The 22,866-nt window shown below is 42.7% G+C and overlaps 1 protein-coding gene across 1 annotated transcript in view; it reads left to right on the forward strand.

Annotated features, from left to right (window-relative positions):
* Positions 1–13,523, forward strand: part of LOC109507208 (plexin-A2-like) — a 98,968-nt gene extending 85,445 nt beyond the window's left edge. The window contains exons 17-22 of the mRNA XM_019856469.1: positions 2,307–2,400; positions 5,741–5,983; positions 7,088–7,231; positions 11,068–11,302; positions 11,633–11,775; positions 13,251–13,523. Coding sequence (XP_019712028.1) covers positions 2,307–2,400; positions 5,741–5,983; positions 7,088–7,231; positions 11,068–11,302; positions 11,633–11,775; positions 13,251–13,523 — 1,132 coding nt within the window. The remainder of the gene's footprint in view (positions 1–2,306; positions 2,401–5,740; positions 5,984–7,087; positions 7,232–11,067; positions 11,303–11,632; positions 11,776–13,250) is intronic.
* Positions 13,524–22,866: the final 9,343 nt, after the last annotated feature.

Consider the following 22,866-nt stretch of genomic DNA (forward strand, 5'->3'; position numbering starts at 1 on the left):
ATTGCTTTATGATTGGAATGTTTTGCACAAATGCCTGACCAAGTCATGATTTTTGTTTTTTTACCGGTCCAACTGAGATGCTAATGAGTGGGTGACTGACAAAATCATGAAAAAAAAGACTGAAATGAGAGGCCAATTTGCCATCACTTAATTAACCAAGTGTCGACAACCTTGGGTTATAAACACAATGTTTTTTGGGGTTTTTTTTTTTTGCAGATGACAATCTCAGGTTATCAACCTCATGTTGTTTCAATCAAACATCGACAACTTTGGAGTTATGAAAATAAATGAAAGATGCAAATTCAAATTAGACCTAATGGGCTGTCAAAATCATGGGTTGTCATGTAGAACCCCCCCCCACCCCCTCTACTTGCCACCTCTTCTGACTTTTAAGGAAGTTTTGGCAGATAGGCTCAGCTCAGAAGATCTAAAATTCAGGGGCACCTTGCACAAAAGGGATTTATGAGTGGTGCTCGCAGGCAAAGTGCTAATTTTAGTTGTGTAACGTTTCATGAATGGTTGTAGCTTAGGAGGCTCCGCAGGGCTCTCGCGACTAATGTTTGCGTGCTGAATATGCTGTTTGATTAGAGGAGCGTGGCGAAATGAGCAAGAGACAAATTGAAAACGGGCCCCAAGTTCATGAGAGGCACAAAAACAAACGCGAGTCGGCTTAGGTAGATGAGTCAAGACATTTCATTTCCTCGGTGGGACAATCTCAAAGCATGTACTGAAGCGCATTAGCTGACTTTTACTGTCAGAAAACTGACTGCAGGTACGCTTGTCACTGAATGACGGTACCAAGTTTCGAAGCGTTGAAATTACACTGTCAATGCAACCTTTCAAAATTTGGGTGCATCGCGCAAGTTAAGCAGTCATGACTCGTGTAAAAAGGTCTTGATTGTGGCTGTTTTCATTTCAGGCTATCCCACTCAAAATGTATTTTCCACACAGCAGCAAAGGTGACATGAGATGTATAGCTCATGATGCTCATCTGCTTTTGCTAAGAATGCAAACAGGACTGAGAAACATCTGTGCCTGCTAACGCATCGAGGGAAAATCATCCTTACAAAGGACATTTTTAATTCATCTCACATATGCCCGTTGCATAACCAACATCGCACATTAAAGAGCAATCGTCTGTCAAGGGGTGAACTGAGTGAAAAAAAAAAGTAGTTGCTTGCCACTCTCTTTGTTAGTCTTCTTATTTTATGAAATGCGGTGAAGAAATGGGCAATTACTCAGCAAAATTTCATGAGTTCTTCCTTAGCACACACGCCAGCCCCTTGAAAATGGAGTGATCTATTTTGTATTTTTCTATCCAGCAGGCACGTTGCAATTGATTGTTTTTCCATTTCAAACATGACTGCTGTGATAAAGGTCATGAAAAGAACAAAGGTTCTGGTGGCTTGAGCCATTTTTGAACATTACTTGACAATATCATATTATTTTATTGTCTGGTTACATCATTGTGGCCAACTGGTTGCCTTTTACCTACTTGTCCCAAACATGAAATTATAAAACTAAAGTGGATAGAGTCTTGCATTGCACCAAACTGTGGAATACACCTCCAATTTACTTTACAGCTGCCACCATAACCCTTTCATGCACTCTGTAACCTGATAACATGATAAACTGTCCACTGTAGTAATCGCTGTCCCTGCAAGGGTTAATTGACTTATCAAATAGTAGTTTAGCAACTAGTAATTGTCAAAGTGCGATTTGATTGTTGAAATTTTCACAAGCTAGAAACCTGTCCTATTTACCTACAGATTAAGACTACAGTGACACTTTCCTATCGGCAAGGAGATCTGTGGCATCTCATCTCGGACGCACAGTTCTACCATGAGCCTATGCAAGTTTAGCTTCAGGCTTTGACGTGCGAGCAGACAGGGTGTTTTGCATGCCATCAGGGTGGAAATGTTCAATTCACCTCTCCGGCTTGAGTTCTCACGTGCTGCGATGTAAGATCACGCACAGGTCATGCATCAGAGATCAGAGAAAGTCGTTCACTGTAACCTCACCGCGTCCTTCCAAATATGTAAACAAGCAGCTCCTGTATTCATGTGACTGAATACAAAAAAATAGAAGGCAGCTGGTTGACTTCGTTTGATCCGGCACTCTTGCCCAATAACAAAGAGCATAGCGCTTTGCCAGCTTCTTCAAATATCTTCTCCCGCCGCCTCGGAGGACAACATTGGGTTTGAATGCTTGCAAGACATCCATCTGTGTTAGTCACTCTAATTAGCGAAAGAGTTTTGGAAGAGAATGACTCCAACCGCTAATCAGTCCTCTTTCCTTCCACGTAGTGGCCACACCACACTGACGGTGACCGGGACCAACTTGGACGTGGTGCAGGAGCCGCGAGTCCGAGTCAAATACGCCGGCCACGAATCTGTCAATGTGAGTGAAGCATCGGCTAATGCGCTGCACTGAACTTCCAATGAAGTTGTTTATGTTTGATCAGTGATGATAGAAGGAGATTTCGAGCTGTGGGAGATTCACTGCTAAACCCGGCTTTCACCGCACAACTCATTATATCTTATTTGATTTATTCATGCTGGTATTTTCTAATCCTTTGATTTGTTTTGTCTTTCATTGAACAATCTCACTGGCTTGACTAAAAGTGAACAAAACTGAACTGACACATTGTGACTTTGTATCGTTATTTTTCATCATTTTTAACAACATAGCTGGAATAGGCTGGAATTACACTGCAGATTTCAAGTGCCCGATGCCAATTCAATGCTTGCATCCAATTTTTCAAGTACCGGTAACCCACATCACTTCTACAGTGACTGAACTCTTGGCCTTACTCCAATCACTTTCCCTATTTAATGCTATGCGCACCATTAATTGACAATTTTTACACTATATTTAATAGTCTCAAGCAGGGGTGTCACACTCACTTCTGGTGATGTTCTAGTGGGCTTTTCCTGACATTGTTTTATTGTCTTGCTCGCCGAAGCGTGAAGGTGTTGTTCACCATATTCGTGGTCAGAAAGAGGCGGCATGTACAGGTTCATTGCTATATAGGACTTAATATGATATCCGGAATATATATATATATATATATATATATATATACGGTATGTACTGTAATACGGTATATACAGTATATACCGTATGTTAAGAAAACTTTTCTTCAACAGTAAGCTTGGCTTTATCACTGTACAAGAACCACTGGCACAAGGATATCATCAAAGCATTAAGTGATCATAATCGGTGGACATCACATGACTGGTTTGGGGTAGTCCTCAAGTGTAGTGCAGTTTTCATCCTGAGCACAGACACACGATGAATGTAAGAGAACCTGCTAAATAAACCGCACCATAATGTGTGTAGACAGCACTCTGCTCCAAGCCAATTAAATGGTGTGTTAATGATGCCTGCCCGGGATTTGAGCTGCTAAATTAAAATTGCATGTTTGACAGAACTGCTGGCAGCGACGTGATCTGAGAGAGGCTTAGAGTGGACCTTTGACATGTATCAACTGCCGAGAAAGAAGGTCACAGACGAATTTAATGAGGGTGGCAGCTCTATCGTCAATATCTTTAAAACACAGCATGGATGGCAAAAAAAATGCTTTGAAATAAAAAGATGGCGACTTGAAACCATTTGGTGGAAAAGCCGAGATAACAATTGGAAAAAAAAAACACTTTGACACTTATAATTCAGCCTGCACAGATGAAACTTTAAAGGTCAGATAGATTTTGAGTAGTTTAATGAGGAAAATAATGAGTTAGTGATAAAAACATCCGTGACAGATATCTTTGAGGAGGCAGTTATCAGAAATTCGACCATGACAGCTCTGCAAAACGGTTGCTCGGATGTCACCTTGACTTCATACATATTAATATGACAAAATACAATACAAATGCCCGATTTTTGATTTGACTGCTCAATAGACTTAAATCAAAGGTTTATACAACACATTACTATTTGGCTACCATTGTTTTTGACACAAAGGACAGTGCGATATGAAATGGCTGCCTGAAGGTTGGCTGAAACATGCATGAATGTGTGCTTAGACAGGAAAGCCACTCTAAATAACTTGAGCATAAAAAACAAAAAAAATAAATAAAAAATCACAGTGCTCCTTTTACTCGGTTTTCTGTCAATAATGACGAGAGTGAATACCTGCGTATTTACAGTTCGCAATCCACAAGCAGGCAATTCCAACCATATTTAGTGCGGTCAATTACTCGCAGTTTTTGACAGCAAGATTTACTGTATTGGGTTTACTGTAGTAATTCCCAACTAGGGTGATGAGGCACACCTGACAAGGTCCAAACAAAAACCAGGTGGAGTGTGGTTCCCAGAAATGCAGACTCTGATAAACTGCGTTCCAAAAAAATATTCATAGAAAAGTGCACCGACAAAGTATAAACAGAAACTGCTGGTCACAAGGAGCCAGGAAAAACAAAGCATAAAACAAAAAGCGCTTGCAAAAGGCAAGGTAATAGTAAAGCCGAGAATATAAAAGAAATGACAAAAGTCCAATTACACGAAACAAAATAAGAACAAGATCAAGGACCAAAAAAATATCAATCCTTGCAAAGGAGGGACTAGAGAGCAAAAATGAAACTTGAGCATGAGCAGCAAGCCAGGTCAATAATACGACAAGACGAGGCAGCTTGGCAGTTCTGACAAAAGTGGCAAGGCTTGATTAGAAAAAAGGAACAGGTGCGCCTGCTGGAGGGCAACTCCCCTCACTCTTGCTGGGGCTGAAAACAAAATCAAAACAGACAGAACATGACAACACCGGGGTGTCTTGGCACACTAGAGCGCCGTGGGAAATGATACAATTTCACTTCACTTTTCCAGAAATTATTATGTATTAACTACAAATCCATCTTTGGTCATGTATCTATGCCAGCAACGTAGAGTAACAGGCGAAACTATTAACTCATTCAATCCCAGCCATTTTCACTGGAGCAACCCCCTCAATCTCAGCGTTTTACTGGATTTTGACTGATCTTGCAAGGCCCACAGAATATTTGGTTATAATGCTAGATAAACATGGAGCCTACCAAAATAAAGTTTGGATTCTTTTCTTTCAGCATAAAAAAAAAAAATGTTTCTATCTTTTTCCATTCTTCAGCAATCGGCATTATAAAATGGCTAAGTTTCATGAAAATGGCGATTCCTGGGCAAAAAACGGAGAAAAAGAGCTTTTTGTAAAAGCATGCATTTCAAGCACGTGAGGCACCACTGCCACCTACTGGTCGCTTTTCTACATGATTTACAATGCAAACGGCTTATTCTCATTCACAGATTGCATCAGACCCTCCTCCTCTCTATGACGCAAAAACAAAAAAAGACTTAGACATACAAGTACGTCCTTGGTAGGCGGGGCCTAATTTTAAAAAGATATACAAGTACGTCTTGTGGAATGAAAGAGTTAAATGGCCTTCTATGAGGTGGCAGAAGGTAATTCCATCCGGTGTATGCAAATGTTGCCATTCATACGACAGATTAAATCATGGCTTTCAGCGACGATATCACCTTTGTGTTTCATTAAACAGGCCCAGATTTCACCCTGGGTAAATGTACATTTGTCAGCAAACTGAGAAGAGATCACCATTATTTCACTATGCATACTTTTACAAATATTTTTGTTTGGTGGCGCGGCATGAGCCTTTTATTATGGTGCAGTGACGTTTGGGAAATTGATTTAGTGTATAAATGTGGGAACTATCGTCACTTTGGTAACTTGGGCTTGGATCTGGCTCGTGCGCAGGTGTGCAAAGTGCTGAACACCACCACCATCAGCTGCTTTGCTCCGTCGCTGCAGTTCGAGCACGACGATGGCCAAGCGGACAGCGTCAAGCACGTGGACGAGTTTGGCTTCGTTTTTAACAATGTCCAAGCACTGCTCACGTACAGCAACAGCAGCTTTGTCTACTATCCCAATCCTTACCTGGAGCCCCTCAGCCTGTCAGGCATCCTGGAGCAGAAGCCGGGCGCTCCCATAATCCTAAAGGTACGTTAGCGGCTAACGAGCTGGTCATTTGATGACATAAACGAAGACTGTCAAGCTAAGTGGTGAGGTGTAAGGATTTGGGCTTCACACTGAAGTTTAGTCCAGGGTAAGGTTGAGACGTTCATGACATTTTAAGATGTAAGATTTGCCATTGTTTCGTATCTACCGCAGCAAAAACAATTTCATCGACAAACCAATTTTGACATAGTTTCCCTTTAATACGTTGCGCTGTTCCACTCGGAAACCAACAGGTTGCTTAGTAACAGCAGAGTCGGAAATATATAATGACAATTGTCCTTGGGGTTAGAGGAGCTTACTTTTGCGCCATTAAATTTAGCAGACACAAACTCGACGCCCTGTGTATGCCCATGATATTTACCGTATCCTTAATTGAAAATAAAAGTAAAAATATGGTTTGACCACAGCATTTGTTCACTGGCCAACACAAAACGTCTGCAATGGAAATATTGATCAGTTAAGTGCTTTTCCCATCACTGATGACGGTAACGGCCCAAAGATGCATTATGTTCCTGGACTATCAAAGTGTCCTTTCGAGGATCAATAAACCAAATCCCATTAAGTCGTCTTCCATTCAGGTTTCAAGATCACAACGTAATTGGCTACTTCCTCATGCATCTCTCACAAAAAGTGTCATGGACCAACAACGGCTGGTCATTTTTAATTGCCGTCCATTTTGGCTTGCGGTATTTATTGTTTCCCACTCTCATGAATTCATATTAATCATATACTGAACCCTTTTCAAAGGTGGATTTAAGGATTATGTGCAAATGTAAGACTTTTTATGGATTAGGGAACCAGGTATAATCTGGAGAATTATTCTTCAAAAGGGCGGATGAGCAGAAGTCACCGAAATTTGCATTGTGAACGTTTAATTGAAATCGGAACACGGTAAACAACATTAAATTCAGGCGCTCTTTCATTTTGCAAAATAGGTTTTAAAGAATTAGCCCAGATAAATTCTTATCCACGGTGATCATTTATATGCTAATGCAATTCAGCAGTAATCAAATTAGCAGCCCCGGGCTGTAACTGCTTCACAGCGAGTAAAATCTCGGCGATGTTTTTCCCTTTTCGATGATGCAGGGTCGCAACCTGGTGCCGATGGCGTCGGGTGGCGCCCGGCTGAACTACACCGTGTTGATCGGAGACACGCCCTGCTCCCTCACAGTGTCCGATACCCAGTTACTCTGCGAGCCGCCCAACCTCACCGGCCAGCACAAAGTCCTGGTCAGTCTAATACTTGTCGCCGTCTGCCATTGTGTCTCATTACTTGCTTGGTGTGGATGTGGGTCAGTGCACATTTGCCATGTTGGTGCGTTTTGTAGGTCAACGAAAGGCTTTGTCTCTTCTCATTGTGTGTCATTTACGGTCCGCTTGCCAGCCAATTGCAACAGCACTTTGCCCTGCAGAATTATTGACAGGCGCCCTTGCACAAATTGGGAATGGAGCTTGAAAACCACAACAGCAACAAAACAAATCTCAAGCGACTAAAGTTTTCCAAAGCCTACAAGGCCACGAGGCAAAAGAAACAATCCATGGCGGCAGTTTATTTTTCCTGCTACGCGGCATCTTACTTTTTTACTGTTAGAGGGGATTTTTGAAAAGTTGATAGCCAATAAAGAACCCATGGCAATCCATGGAGGGGAGGTTTGCTACTACCAAGTGGTCTATTGGTTGCAAAGCGGAAAAAAAAATCAATAAAACCCCCGCATTATTCCTCTGTTGAAAGAAAAAGTATATTGATAATGAATACAGCATAAAATGGCCTGGGTAGAAAATGTTCTTAGCGACTTATCACACACTTTAACAAAGCAATATGTCTTGTGGTCGCTGAGTTTGTTTTTTTTTTTTTTGGTGTCGTATTATCGCGACAAAGTGTCTGGTTCATGATGTAGTTCTGTTCCTATGGTAGTAACATAGCCCACATTTGTACAAAATGAATATAAAATTCCACACACTCCTCTTTAAGTGCGAGATTTTTGTTGAAACAAAAACATGAGCCCAAAACAAATTATTTCAAAACGTCCCACTATTAATGTGACCTATAACCAGTACAACAAAACAGAATTTCATTTGAAATCTTTTTCACACAGCAAGTAAAAATAAACTGAGATTGTGGTTGCGCAAGTGTACACACCCTTGTAAAACTGGGATGGGGCTGTGTTCGAAATAACCCGAACATTTAAATGGGAGTGAGCACACACCTGCCAACATTTAATGTGCCTCTGATTAACTCCAAGTTAATTTCAGATTTTCTAGTAGGCTTTCCTTTTTTTTTTTTTGCTGTTCCTAATTCCCACCTTGTCCAAGGCCCCAGGCCCAAATGCAGAAATTTGAGGGATGAGCAGTGTTGGGTTTGCGCCAAACATTTCTTCTGCATTTATGGCGGGAAAAAAAAGATTAGCCTTGGTTTTGTACACACATTTTCCCATGTGGGGAAGACTTGCGAGCGCAGTAGTAAAGTCATCATTATAGTAAATACAGTATTTGGACAAAAAAAAAAAATACAATACTTGCAACGGCGAGTGTCTAGAACAAACTAAAAACTGCCTGTTTCCATGTCGAATACAATGGCACTTTACAGTGTGTAACACTTGTAAGAGTTTGTTTAGAATTCCTGAGTAATCCTGAGGCAAAATGGGGTACACCACTTGGCTGCAAACAGAAGATGCTCTAATGGACCAATCTTAACAATAGCAGGTCCTCCATTTGTAACAGACTTCCCTTCCCTGCCTAAGGTGGAGAAGTAACTCAAATATGTCACAATCTCATGAACGCAGTAGTCACAAACACAGTAAATATTTATATTAAAGCCATCTAGGCCGCTGGTCTCCAACAACCAGTCCGTGGACCAGTACTCGTCCTCGGCCCATTTGGGACCGCACCGCACAGAGACAGACCTGTGAGCAAATTTGCTCCATCGGACGTGACGTGGGAAATGTGCGCAACTCTAGCCAATCGGAGTCCTCCTTTTAACCTTGGTTGAAAAGTTGAAATAAACAGAATCCACCAAGAAATGAAAGAAGCAACAGTAAACAGAAAGTAATAGGAACAAATTGGCCACACATACATCGGAACGCGCAGCTGACGGGTAGTCATGACTTCCAAAGACAAAGCTATTTTGACAAGAGAAGTTTGGTATCTCCAGAGCGACATGGAGGAGGAAGCTGTTATGCATGCTATGTCCAAAACAAGACAGTACTGTCAACCTGTTGAATCATTTAAACAAGTAGCACCCAAATGATCAAGTGGCAAGCATGAAAAAAATGAGCAGAGTTTGCACAGCCTGCCCACGTAAACATTAGCAGTTTCGTCGCTAATAACTAGCCGGCAGCCACCGGATGAAAGCAGCAGTCAATCGTGCCCCATTTACAAGTAGCAATGATGCTAACGCCGTATGTCGGATCGTAACTTCAAAAATGATGATGGTTACATTTTAAGGTGTATTTATTGTTCCTAATTGTCCCATTTACTCGTAGTCTACTGTGTTACTTTATTTTACATTAGTTGTGCAGTAAAGCAACGCTATTTGAAAGGAACTGATGTTAATAAAATGCTGAATTACTCTATAATTATCTTTGTTGACAGTACCAGTGCTTAAAAACTGGCAATTTGAAAGCAATGGGGGGAAAAAAATGGTTGCCGGTCTGCGAACAGCATGTACTTGTCTCAACCGGTCCGTGACACAAAAAAAGTTGGGGACCACTGCTCTAGGCCAGTGGTCCTCAACTAGAAATGCTGTAGGTCCACTTTTTTTTTTTTTTTTTAATAAGACCAAGGTCCGGTCCCATGCACGGCGGTCATGGGGAGCAGGGCTATATGCCCATTTAGTATGGTTAAGCCAAGCTTATACAAATCAACACTCCTCACAACCAACCAATAATGGGGTGCATGAAAATAACAATTATTCACTTTGCCAGTACACAGCAAATAATGAGAGGTATTGTGTTGAGGCACAGGAACTCTTTTATTTTGTTAAGTTGTGCCTGCTTAATAATAGAAATAGCCCTTTTAGGGAAATAAGACAATTTTTACTTTAACTTTGTTAAACAGTAGTTGTCTTTTTTTCCCTTAATTTAATTCCCCTTCACATCCCCTCTGAAATCACTGAAAAATACAGTATATCAGAAGAGGAGTTAAGAACCATTTTAAAAACTGACACAAGGGAGCACAGGAATGTGCAGTGCTGTTCTTCCACTAAAGGTGAATGCAATGTTTGAGTCATGCAAATATTATTTGAGGACGCCATTGTGATGTTCATTTACCATGTTGCGGTGTTCTGCTGTTAAACAGCTGCAAAGATCCCCGGGTAGACGGGAGCAAAACTGCACACAATCGAAACCTCCCGCGATTCGTCTTGTCTAATTGTCTGTGTGGAGCTCTCCTGGACTGAAGCTGTGAGCACAACTGTGGCGTCGCGCATGCGTCTGTTTCCTGACACAATCATCCATTTTGAATGCGTGTGTGTTGGGATAGACGCGTGCTGACGCTTATGTATGGGCACACCTTAAGTTCAGAGGAGCCAATCAGCGCATCGTTATCGCCGACATGCCCTGCTCAGCCAGGGTCTCCAGTTAGTCAAACATTATACAACACACAGTCGCGCTGCTGCGGTCCTCTGCAATACATCTGTTAGTGCACGCAAAGAATAAAACGGATAATTTTAACAAGCGATCGCGGTAATGCACAGATTATAGTCCACAAATATAAAATGTATAACGTAAAAATCACTTTATAAATTATTATTTTATACAATTTGCTTATACAATTTGCCGAGGGTCCGGACAGAGGAGGTCCGGACAGAGGAGGTCGGCGGTCCGGTCGTGGATCGCGGTCCGCCAGTTGAGGAAGGCTGCTCTAGGCCATATATATAATGTCGTCAAATGAAAAACTAAGTACAATGGCGCCTGATTGTGCCACATTATAACTTATTCTTGCGCTGCTGTGCAAATTAGTTTATTGCAAGGCATTTGAAGTCTCATGTCGGCAAGGTTGGAAACCCCCAACTCAACAATTTTAAAGAAAATTTTCTTGGGTGTGCCACACTAATCTGCATTGTCCAGGTCCAAGTGGGAGGACTTCACATTTCTCCAGGAGAAGTCCACATCCGCTCTGACAGCCTCCTCACGCTGCCCGGTATCATGAGCATCACTGCCGGTGGAGGGCTACTGCTGGTGGTGGTCGTCATCGTCCTGCTCGCCTACAGACGGAAATCGCACGAGAACGACCTGACACTGAAGCGGCTGCAGCTGCAGATGGACAACCTGGAGTCTCGAGTGGCTTTGGAGTGCAAGGAGGGTGAGGGATACTGATGGGGAATAAGTGAGGCATGGGAAGGCATGACACCAAAGCCCTGGGTCATAGGAAAGTAGTAATTTGTCAAGCAAGAATGTTGAAGTGATACACCTCAACTGAGAGGCTAAAATCTTCGTTTGTTAATGAGGAGCTACGTTGAGCCTGGATTGTTGGTAGAAATTAGGGAGAATCTTCTCCCACAGCGGTTCCCAACTCTGCTTTTACAGGCAGTGTAAAAAGGGCTTGTGATTGACTCGCAATCCGACCATGGTGTCGTTGTGATATAATTCAGTTGAATTCCCAAAATAATGACTCGATTTCTGTTTTGTGAAGCCTTCGCTGAGCTGCAGACCGACATCAATGAGCTGACAAGCGATCTGGACCGGGCCGGCATCCCTTATTTGGACTACCGCACTTATGCAATGAGGGTTCTCTTCCCTGGCATTGATGACCATCCTGTGCTCAGAGACCTGGAGGTGAGATGCATCTAAGGCAACATTTTAAATCGCTCGCATCTTGACCTTCAGCCTCTGGTATACAATGGAGGAGATAGCTTGAGTATTCTTGGCCGCGGCTGTCATAGTGCTGTCAAACAGAGCGACATAAGCAAATGCTAGCTGGCACGTGACGGTTTGTCTTGGGTTTGTTTCATGTCGTAGCAGCTGGTGGAGTTTGCAGCCTCAGCGACTCACAGCAGTGCAGTCATATCGTTCACTGCCGCCGCCAATCCATCTCATCTTTCAAAACTTTTCAAAAGATACTGTTTGTAGTTATTCTAAGGGTGCACTTGATGTGGTTTTCCCTGTAAAATTCAGTTTGTGCATTCTTGGGAGAACACTGCCTTGAGTAAAGACCAATTCTAAAAGTCAAACAAAATGATGACTGTCACACGATCGCAAGCAAATAACATGGTCGAGAAGTCTCTGTTTGTCACACCCTCCACAGTCATCGTTTCATGAAATAAAATGCACACATATACAGTATATTATACTTATACACAAGCATAAATCAAGCAGGAACAAATCTGTTTGGCAGTGTGAAGCATTAAACAGTTTTTTTTGTCACCATGATTTTTAGATATGTCTTGAATGAATGAGCCATTGATTTGTGAGTGTGGATCACTCTGATTGGCTTTTAAGCAAGGAAATTGGCTGGCTCAATGCTGATGAGGACAACACGCCCCCCCGAAAGGATGGAATTAGTAGAAAACATTTTCGGGCAGCTGAAAGATACATCTTTGTTTACAAGAGCACAAGGTAAAAGTTTCGGTTTTGATTTTCACTTTTTTGTTGTTGTTGTTTTTCCCCTCATCCAAAACAACAATAAAAAAAATAATAAACACCACCCTAACCCAAATTTAACAGAGGAGCCAGAGACAATTTGATGCAGAAGCAGATAAAATAATCTAATATCACAACCGTCAGTCCCCTGGAAGAACAAGCCGTGGGAGAGGCTTTGAAAACAAAACTTCTAGTGTGTGAAATTGACACACAGTTTGCATTTCCGCCACCAGACCGTATTTTAGACACCCCCACAAAAAATCCACTTTCAACACTGCTTCTCCTGAACAGGTCGTGGGAGGGTGCTGGAGCCTATCCTAGCTGACTTTGGGCGAAAGGCGCACTACACCCCGAATTGGTCGCCAGGGCACATTTTGAGATGAACAACCATTCACACCCACATTCACACCATCAATGAGTGGGAACCGATCTCATGTGGCTTGCACACAAGTCCGGCGAGTGTCCCACTTCACCATCAGTGAAGATTGCAAACATGTCTCCATCCTTACTGAAAGCAAACCACTATTTTTACATTCTCATGCAATCTGTTGTCTCCATCCTGAGAGTTTTAAGTCGCGGTGTATCTCTGGTATAAATCCAAAGTTCTCCAAAGGCTTCTGCTCCCTCAGTAACGCAATCATGCAAAGAACGTGATGGGATGATGTGTGCAGGTGCCGGGGAGCGGACAGGCGAGTGTGGAGAAAGCCTTGAAGCAGTTCGCGCAGCTGGTGAACAACAAAGTGTTCCTGTTGACGTTTATCCGCACCCTGGAACTGCAGCGTTCGTTCTCCATGCGGGACCGGGGCTACGTGGCCTCGCTCATCATGACGGCACTGCAGGGGCGCCTAGAGTACGCCACCGACATCCTCAAACATCTGCTATCGGACCTGATAGAGCGCAACCTGGAGAGCAAGAACCACCCCAAGCTGTTGCTGCGCAGGTAAAACTGTATAGAAAATGTCATGTCACTCCAAAAAAATGGAAGATTGTGCTGATTTTTAAATGACATGCTTCTTGAAGGTGAAGGCTTTTCAAAGTTATAACAAAAAATGTGTGAGTCAGCCCTCGGTCTCTTTTCATTGCAGATGTTCAAAGCGTTCGCAATAGATGCTGTATGAATAAAAAGCTTCACAAACGTAGCAGCTCCCATCCATCGAGGACATTTTTTCCCATTTTATATAAAAAAAATAATAAAGCTGACTATTTCACTCTTCTGCCTGTCACGATACGTCGCTGCCTTAGATAGATGTAGAGGTGGAACCTCTAGTGACCAACTGAATTACCGTAGTTCTGTCAGCCCATTTGTAACTTCAAATCCGATTAATCCATTCAGGCATCCCCCAATTAAGTCACATTTACCATTTTTTTTAAACCAGTGAGTGCTTAAACACAAATGTATCGCAAAATAGATATAAGTAAAAAGAAACACTATCATAAATTAAAGATAACACTTAAACTCTTTCAGTACCAGCCAATTCTAAACCTGGTCTGAAAAGACATATAAAAACGTCTTTGGGAGTGAATGAGTTTTAAAAAGCATGACAACAATTTAGTGATCGTTAACTTTACTAAGAGGAGAAAAATGGGCAGAGGATTACAGTTCCTCCTTTGAAAAGTCTTCTTCCATAATAACATTATTATGTCTGGTTATTTTCTAATTCGTTAGATGATTTTAGCACACCATATCAGGGAACTGGCCTTTTTCTACTCAAAAGAATCAGTAATTTAGATGTCACGTTGTCAGTAAAAATATTAATTTGCTGCAAAATTATTTTGATCATTTGTATATTTTTTTTCATTGCCACGCTCAATTTATCACCAGTGAGTACTTTTTTCTTTTGTCTCATAAAAATCACAACACATTCGCAGCCTGGTTACAAAACGCGAGAGGAAGAGCACACGTCTTTCTGCTCTTGTATGACAAGTGCTCCCAATAACAGTCCCTTTAGCAGTTTCCCTTTTTTTGAAGGCCCATTCTGATGGCTTAGCGCTTTATTTACATCTTTGGGAACAGTTCAAAATGTCTGTCACTTTGAACTTCCACACTCATTCAATGTGGCCACTTCTGGCATCTGTAAATTGGGTGAATGTATTATATGAAGGGGGAACCTCCACCTCACGACAATATGTGGCGACATTAACTGTTTATTCTCTAGGTTCCATCCTATTGTCGGTGGTGCGCAGTGAGTTTTGGGCCTGAACCTTCAGTGGGCAATCAAGTGACCTAATTTACCGCTCACTTAATAACACCTTTACTTCACAAAATTAACATACCAAAAAAAAAAAACAAAAAAAAACACTATATAACTATGTGTGGCATTAAAGTAGAGATAGAGACATTTCACGGATTTGAGGATGAATGCGATAATTACTAACGCGAAAAACAACCTTATTCTTCCAAAACACCACCAAACAACTGTAAACCTCTGCACTACAATATAGCAGTTGACAATCAATATTTATCAATATTATTATGATGAAGGCAATGGTGCCCAGACGTTCAACCATCTAGTCCAGGGGTGTCAAACTCATTTTTGTCGCGGGCCACATAGTAGTTACGGTTCCCCTTCGAGGGCCGTTATGAATTTTGGGAAAAAATATAAATGTTTAATCACCTCCACATATGACATACACAGCGCACAACAAATTGATGGATAACTAGTGTTAAAATCGGCAGTCAAGAAGAATGACTGTTATTGTGGATTACATATGACAATTTGAAATTTTGGTTCAGAGTTTAGCAAGCATCATGGAACTTGACATGCTTGGTTTGCTTTCGCGGGGCACATAAAATGGTGTGGCGGGCCAGATATGGCCCCCGGCCGTGACTTTAACACCTGCGATCTAGTCCATGGGCTGAACCAATCGGGCACATCGTTCAGGCCATTAGTAGGCCCATCGCGACAGAACACTGCAGTGAGTTATCTCTGGTCGTCCTCAAAAAGCCTTCCAGCTTGCATCACGTACGTGGCCAGTTTTAAAATTCATTTTCTCAGCGACTGAATTGACTGTGAGAGATTTGTTCCCGCGTATCGTTTTTCTGAATGTCCCTCTAGGCAATACAGATTCCCACATGGTAGTTTGGTGTTTAATCTACGATACCAAATTTCTGGCATGCAGGCCTGCCGATGTTTTTTTTCTGGGTTTCTGGAGATTGTAATGTCCTGTAAGGACCGTACTACCAGATTGACTTGATTTCGATTTGAAACTCGGGATGCGGTTGCTCAGCCAAATCGAAGGCCATCCAACATTTTCCTTTGTTCTTTTGCAATCAGGACATTTTTTTCTCCCACGCTGACTGCCAGCGTTTTACGCTCCAGTGCTGCAAAGCATAGACACAGCTAGCATACGGGACCAGAATGAAGGGTTCTGGGCCTTCACTGAGGAACTGACATCCTTGTTTTGCAAGTTTGTCAGCCTCGATCTAAACATGTCAGCCAGAAATAGTGTTGGCTGACCTAGCCTCAAAGTCCAGTTTTTCTTTATAAAAGGAGCCTTGAAAGTGAATTTTTAATCATGATCTGACATCATTCTGTGTCGTAAACCAAGCTTTAATGCACATAAGGCTCATCCAAACCAGAAGCCGAATGTAGCTGAAACAATTAGAAGACGAATAAACTCACTCATCATCGAGCCTGTGAAAAAGCGTTCAGCGGTGAATCTAAAATCTGATTGGCTAAAACACGAACCAGCAATTTCAAGGATGTGTGGGTGTGGTCGACGCCTGCACTCGAGATTGTGAAGGCTTTGGTTGAAATAATGTTTGCATGGCAACACATCAAAGCTAAAAACTGATGGACAATAAATAAATAAATACATAAATAATGACTGGAAGCCATGTGGCCAAGACACATGCGATGAAAGACTGTTTTGACCATTTCATGTAAGTTGTCAATGTGTTTCTGGCAGTGTTTGGGCCAGAACAGAAGGTCTTAAAGGCCCCGATGGCATGCCACTGCTTAATGTAAATACATAATTTTCGTACCCGTTAAAGCGGCACTTTTGGGGGAAAAAAAACCCTCAAAAAAACCTTTTGGTAATATTTGTTCTCACACACACACAAAAAAAAATTAAAAAATAAAAAAAAAAACTCCCCTCACTGGCCCCATCTTGTAGTTTTGGAGAAACCACTGTGCCAATCAGAGATGTAAGGTGTGTTCATCCAATACAGCTACTTGCTTCCAAATTGCCCAACTTCCTGTTCAATCTCCGGCATCGTTCCTTGAGAGTTTTTGTATGTCTTGTCGTTTTGCTACATTACATTTCACGTTATCTTAGCCATGAACATGGCTTCACCATCTTCTCCTGAGCTTCTTGCTCAGCGTGTGGCATGCCTAGTTCCTCATCCTCCTTCGGTGACAACAATACGCAAGTTTTGCTTTTTTTGCCGCCATGGAGGCAAGGATTAGTTACGGTAGCTTGGAGCTGGTATTCGGGTGAGCTCGAAGCTGTTTTCACACTGAGGCAGGTACAATGATGTCATCAACGAGCATTATCACAATTGGTGAGTAAAGTCCAAATCTATACCACAGGCCGGGTTTTTCCCATCAACCACAAAGCACAGCTCGATCCTGATTAGTATGGCACTATGTTGAGGGCCATCCAGGAATGAAATCCCACCTATAAACTCGCCTCTTTCAGCACCACACGTCTTTAAGCATTGATAATTCATCACGCATTGTTCTTTCTAGTCTCGGCTCTTTCCCTGCGCTTCTGATGGATGAGTAACTAGGTCAAGTTTAAGGCAGGCCAGCCTCTTTTCAGCAGTGTCGAAGCACTATTTGAGAACCTGAGTTGTCGAGGCGCCTGAGCAGACAGGAGAATGACAGCTGTAGTTCCAGTGATGGAAAAAGTCAGGATGGACTGGAACAGGATGACAACCTAATGGGGGAGAGGGAGTACAGCAGCGGCTGAGTCCTTGTCAGTCTCGCTTATCTTCCATGTGCCACTCATGAAATATTTGTCCGCTCTTTCCGATGTCACCTTTCCTCCGGCCTCTTTGGCTATCTCCAGATTGTTTTCCCAGCGGCGAGGCAAGCCTGCTGAATGCTTAATGACTCGTTTCTTCACCGCGGGGGCGCCGTCAATCTGAAGCGAAACTCATTAAAAAGAAGAAAACAGTGCGCAAAGACATCTGGACACATGTTCAAGCAGCCGAGTGGCAACGCGCGGCCATCATCCCTCCTGAAGACGATGTCACTGGCACGAACACACACACACACACACACACACACACACACACACACACACACACACACACACACACACACAAAAGCAAAGCGCTTTTGCTCTTCTGAGGCCCAGAAAGTGGATTACAAATAGTATGCCCCCCGCTGCCCCCCTGCCGTCTGCCTATGTTGCATCTTTAGACTCCAAAGCTTTCAGGCTCTTCTTCGTTGAATTATTTTTTTTTAATTAACCGAGAGCACTCAAAGCTCTCCTCTGGAAATGACCGCCCCCCCCTTTTTTTTTTGTTTTTGCTTTGCAGAACTGAGTCAGTGGCGGAGAAGATGCTGACCAACTGGTTTGCCTTCTTGCTCCACAAGTTTCTGAAGGTAAGAAAACAATTCTCTCACAACGGGCAGTACATGTCAATTCAGAACTTTTTCCGTCGTCAAAATGATAGTTGTACCGTATCACTTTTGGGCATCTCTCAAATGAAGGAGTTGATGGGGCTAAGTCACCAACTTTTTTTTAGGTGCTCCAAGCGCCTTCGCTGTAGTTGCCCCCCCCACCCCCCAAACACTGGTGGGATAATTAAAACATGCACTTGCGCATCTGTGACCAAATGAAATTTTCACTAGCACACACTGAAAAGTTGACCGCATTTACGAGGATATCAGTCGCAGTATCGAGCCCTTCAATTTTCTCATAAACGTTGGTATAATCGTGAATAATTTCCCCCCCGAAACCCTAATTTAAAATGACGGCTATGCCCCTGCAGCGATAGACTATTTCGTGTTCCCTAATTCTGATTATGTCACCAACACACTAAGCGGAACCCTGTCGGAAACCAAGCACCACCCGTAGTCAGCCAAGGTAATGCAATCGAACGGCTATTCCATGACGCCATGCAATTTACGTAGCTGGCGCAGCTATCGGCAACACACCACATGATAAAAACACAGCCAGACAGACCCACCAACTTATTTTCTCAAAACCATTACAGTGCATGATACTGGAGAACTCATCCACCCGCTGAAGTACATTTGCTGACTTCCAGAGAAGCTTATCATCTCTCCTCATCTTCAACTTTTCCTTTCCCACTTTTCTCTCACACCTCTCCCTCGAATCCACGGCGTGGGCCGAAACAAAAAAGGAGTCGGCCGGCGAACCCCTCTTCATGCTGTTCTGTGCCATCAAACAGCAAATGGAGAAGGGACCCATCGACGCCATCACTGGCGAGGCGCGTTACTCCCTCAGCGAGGACAAACTCATCCGACAGCAGACGGAATACAAGACGCTGGTGAGTCACAAAAGCGAGGAAAAAAAAAAACTGCAACCAATCGACTTGATTCAAATTTCACTATTTCTTGTGTAAACCCACCAGTTGGGGGAAAAATTAACTAATCAATCGGTCAAGTGGACAACGCATCTTACAGCTCAGGATGCTGAAATGATGCCGTGACTTAATAATACACCCAAGTACGTGTGCAATATGTCAGATGAGTGACATGACTGTTAACATTTTGAATCCCCTCAAGCCTACAATATACGTTTTGCATTCACCTCTCTAGTATCAAGAGAGCGTGACCGTGCATGATGGTATTTTTAAGTTGCTCACTATTCTAAAGCGATGCCAAGATTGGCATAAACATTGCTCCGCATCGTTTGTGTTTTTTTTCCCCCACTCTGCTCCGTTCAGCCTCTTTGAGACGGTGATGAGGACAGGCGGGAGAGGGCGGGGGCGAGGGCTTGTTTTGTTCTCATGATGCGGGGAGAGCAATGGTCATGTCACTCACGAAGAGAGAGACAGAGAGCAAGAAGGAGAAAAGGAGGCAGAAAAAAAATGGAACAAATGGCCATTTAGTCAATGCCAAAAATAAACGATCAAGCACCATTTTATGAAGACCATAATCCACGCCAAGACTTTGAATGTGTTCAACAATTATCTTCCACTGCATAATGTATTAGGAAACAAATCTATTGTCTCACTTTACATGGACTTTAAATAGAAATTGAGAACTTAGCTTTGCACATGAATACAGCCCAAATGTCGAAGAAGAATTTCTTATACAAGTAATATATGTATGATGCATTCTCAATTACATTAATAATGCATCATTGTGCAGACTCCGTGATAGTGACAGCAGCATAGAACAACAGTCCGGCCAATTCATGGAAGAAAAGGTAAAATTTTTTGTCTTGGATGGAATTTAGACACATTCGCAGCACTCTCCGACGGTGGAAAGAAATTGCACAAGCACAACAACAGCAGGCGAGCTTAATAAAAGTGACAATGGAAAACTGCCGCTGCTTTTGATTTGAGTTTGCCGCTAAGGTTAACGAGCGCTTTGACATTTCTACAAGAATCGAAAAATAGAGACAGTCATGTCTGGGTTGTGTTTTTTGTTTTTTCTCTCATCAATTGGACAAAGCCGAGGTCTTTGTTTGCATACTTAAGTGCAAATAATGACACACAACAACGATGACATCATTACAAAAAAAAAGAGTCAAAATGCCCAAGTGGTTCTGGCAGCCTGCTTGGTAATTCAGCAATGATGATGCGGTCTGATGGCTCGCTTAATATGAGACTGCCTCTTCCACTCCGGTTCATCAGCATAACTAACTTTTCCCCCAAGTTTCCGCTGGCGGCAGGATGACACCTCTGTGATCAAGGTGTCAGGCAGTCGGAGAGTGTCTCATTACTTGTTTAAAGCCTCTGCCAAAGCTGTACAGCCACATCCTGGAGGTGTGAAATTACATTTCTGCCCCTGAGATCCCCTCTACTGGGATACTCGAAAGAGGACCGGCTAATGAAAAGGGCTTAGCCGGGGAGAGTCACGGCCGCCTCTTTCTCTCCTCTCTGTATCGTATGGCCAGACGCTGAGTTGCGTGAACGCCGACAATGAGAACAGTCCGGAGATCGTCGTCAAGGTGCTCAACTGTGACACCATTACCCAGGTGAAGGAGAAGATCCTCGATGCCGTATACAAGAACATGCCCTGCTCCCAGCGACCGCAAGCTAACGACATGGACCTAGGTGAGAATTCTGGAAACTCGAAATTCCTCCAACAGCCCTTGTAACAATCCTGCTATGTTCATTTCTCGGCAGCAGGAATAATGATATTGGGTCATACCACCCAGGAAAAAAAAAGACTGCCAACTATCGTCCATTATGAAATTGGACACTTGATTGACATACAGGGCAGCATATCCATTTTATGGCTCATCGCACATGCGCATACAAGGGCACTAACTGGCAAAACTAGCAGTTTCCATTTTGTTCAGTTTTGTAACAACTCAAAATGTAATAATAAAGTATAAAAATGATCAAGGGAACAAACAAGCCATTTTTTTTTTTTTTTATAGACAGAGTAAGAGGAGGATTTTTGTTTTGCGGCGTCCCCCATGGCGGGGCATCTTGGACTGGCTGCAGATGTCGCTCGCATACTGGAAAAGTGCAACACAATCTTACAAGCAGACTTAAATCCATACGGCAGCCATTAGTGAATTTACTTAACTTTACAAGTTCTGACTGTCTGACTGCAAGTCCATGATTGTGATTGGATGAGCAAGTGTCCGAATGTGATTGGATTAATGAGTCACGGGTTGGGCCCTGTCCCAAGGACAGCAAGGAGCGTCAGTAAAGGAAAATCCGTAAGATTGTGTTTGTCGAGGGCACAGCAAGTTGACAATTGGGGGAGAAAAAAAAAGGTTGGCAGTGAATGAGTTCTGGGCTATTGGTTGATTGCGAACGACGCAATTGGCACCTGCGCATTTTTAGAAGGGTGTGTGTGTGTGTGGGGGGGTTGGGGGTGTAGCACTTTTTGTTATATTTGAGGACAGACTTGTACATTTTGCAAAGAGGTGTGCCGGTCTCATTGACACACTAGAGGCACCGCTACTAATTTGCAAGGTAAACCAAATCTCTTGATTTCTGCAAGGCATCCAAATGCATGATTGGCAATTAATCGACCTCAAGTATAACCAACATTACAGAGTGGTAAAGTCGTCTTTGTCAACTAGCAACACAACAGGTGGTTTAATGACCTAACCTGATTCCAACTCCCGATGTCTCTCGCTAGGCCGTGCCTTTTAAAGGCGGACTTCAAACACGTAGGTATTACAGTATGTGGAGTAATGATTTTTTTTCCGAAAATATAAAGCAACCAAGACACTATGACGGGAGTGTTACACCAACTGCGTCAGCCAGAAAGCAGCGTGTTAATTGGATGCCCAAGGACCACATTGACCAAGTCAATTTATGGGCATGAGATCACCTAGGTAACGGTCCAACAGCCCTCTCGGATGTGACCCAATTTTTTTGTGATTTTCTCCGCACACTACAGAGTGGCGTCAGGGCAGGACGGCTCGCGTCGTTCTTCAGGATGAAGACATCACCACCAAGATCGAGGGTGATTGGAAAAGACTCAACACACTCCTTCACTACCAGGTGTGCAAAAAAAAAAAAAAAACAGAAGAGGAAACAACCGAAAGAATGATTTTTTTGTTTTTCAAACCTTTTTAAATTGTTGCTCAAGGAAATCTCGGTACACACAAACAGTTCACAGAGGACAAATCATTATTCAATGTTACCCGTTGTACATTGACATTTTGTTCCTTAGGTTTATAAACACATGTACACTCTCTATAGTCAATTCTTCAGCTACCATGCAGAGGCTGGCAGCCTTGGATGAGGATTTATGGTTCTTTGTTGGCAAAATGTTGGTGCTGAGTGACCCGTTGGAGTTGAAGGCGGAGGACACCCTGAACTTGTGGCCAGCCAATCGCAGGGCACACAGAGAGGAACAACCATTCGCCCTCACAACCACACCAGGGGACAATTTAGTGTTCCATTAACCTGTCATTCATGTTTTTGGAATGTGGGAGGAGTTTTCTTCATGGTATGGGGATGAACAACGCAATAATTTTTTGTTGTAGACTTCGATATAATGAAAGCCAAATCGATTTATCGATGATGTCATGCATATTTTTCAGCACAGTACAGTGGGCCCCAGCTTTTTTGTGCCACGGACCGATTCACATCAAGCAAGATTCAAAGATCATACATATAAACAAATAATTAAAAATTCAATTCGCCATTACACGAAATGCAGTTGTTTG

The sequence above is a fragment of the Hippocampus comes genome, unplaced genomic scaffold (assembly GCF_001891065.2).
Source record: "Hippocampus comes isolate QL1 unplaced genomic scaffold, H_comes_QL1_v1.1 scaffold17, whole genome shotgun sequence".
Classification (NCBI taxonomy): Eukaryota; Metazoa; Chordata; class Actinopteri; order Syngnathiformes; family Syngnathidae; genus Hippocampus; species Hippocampus comes.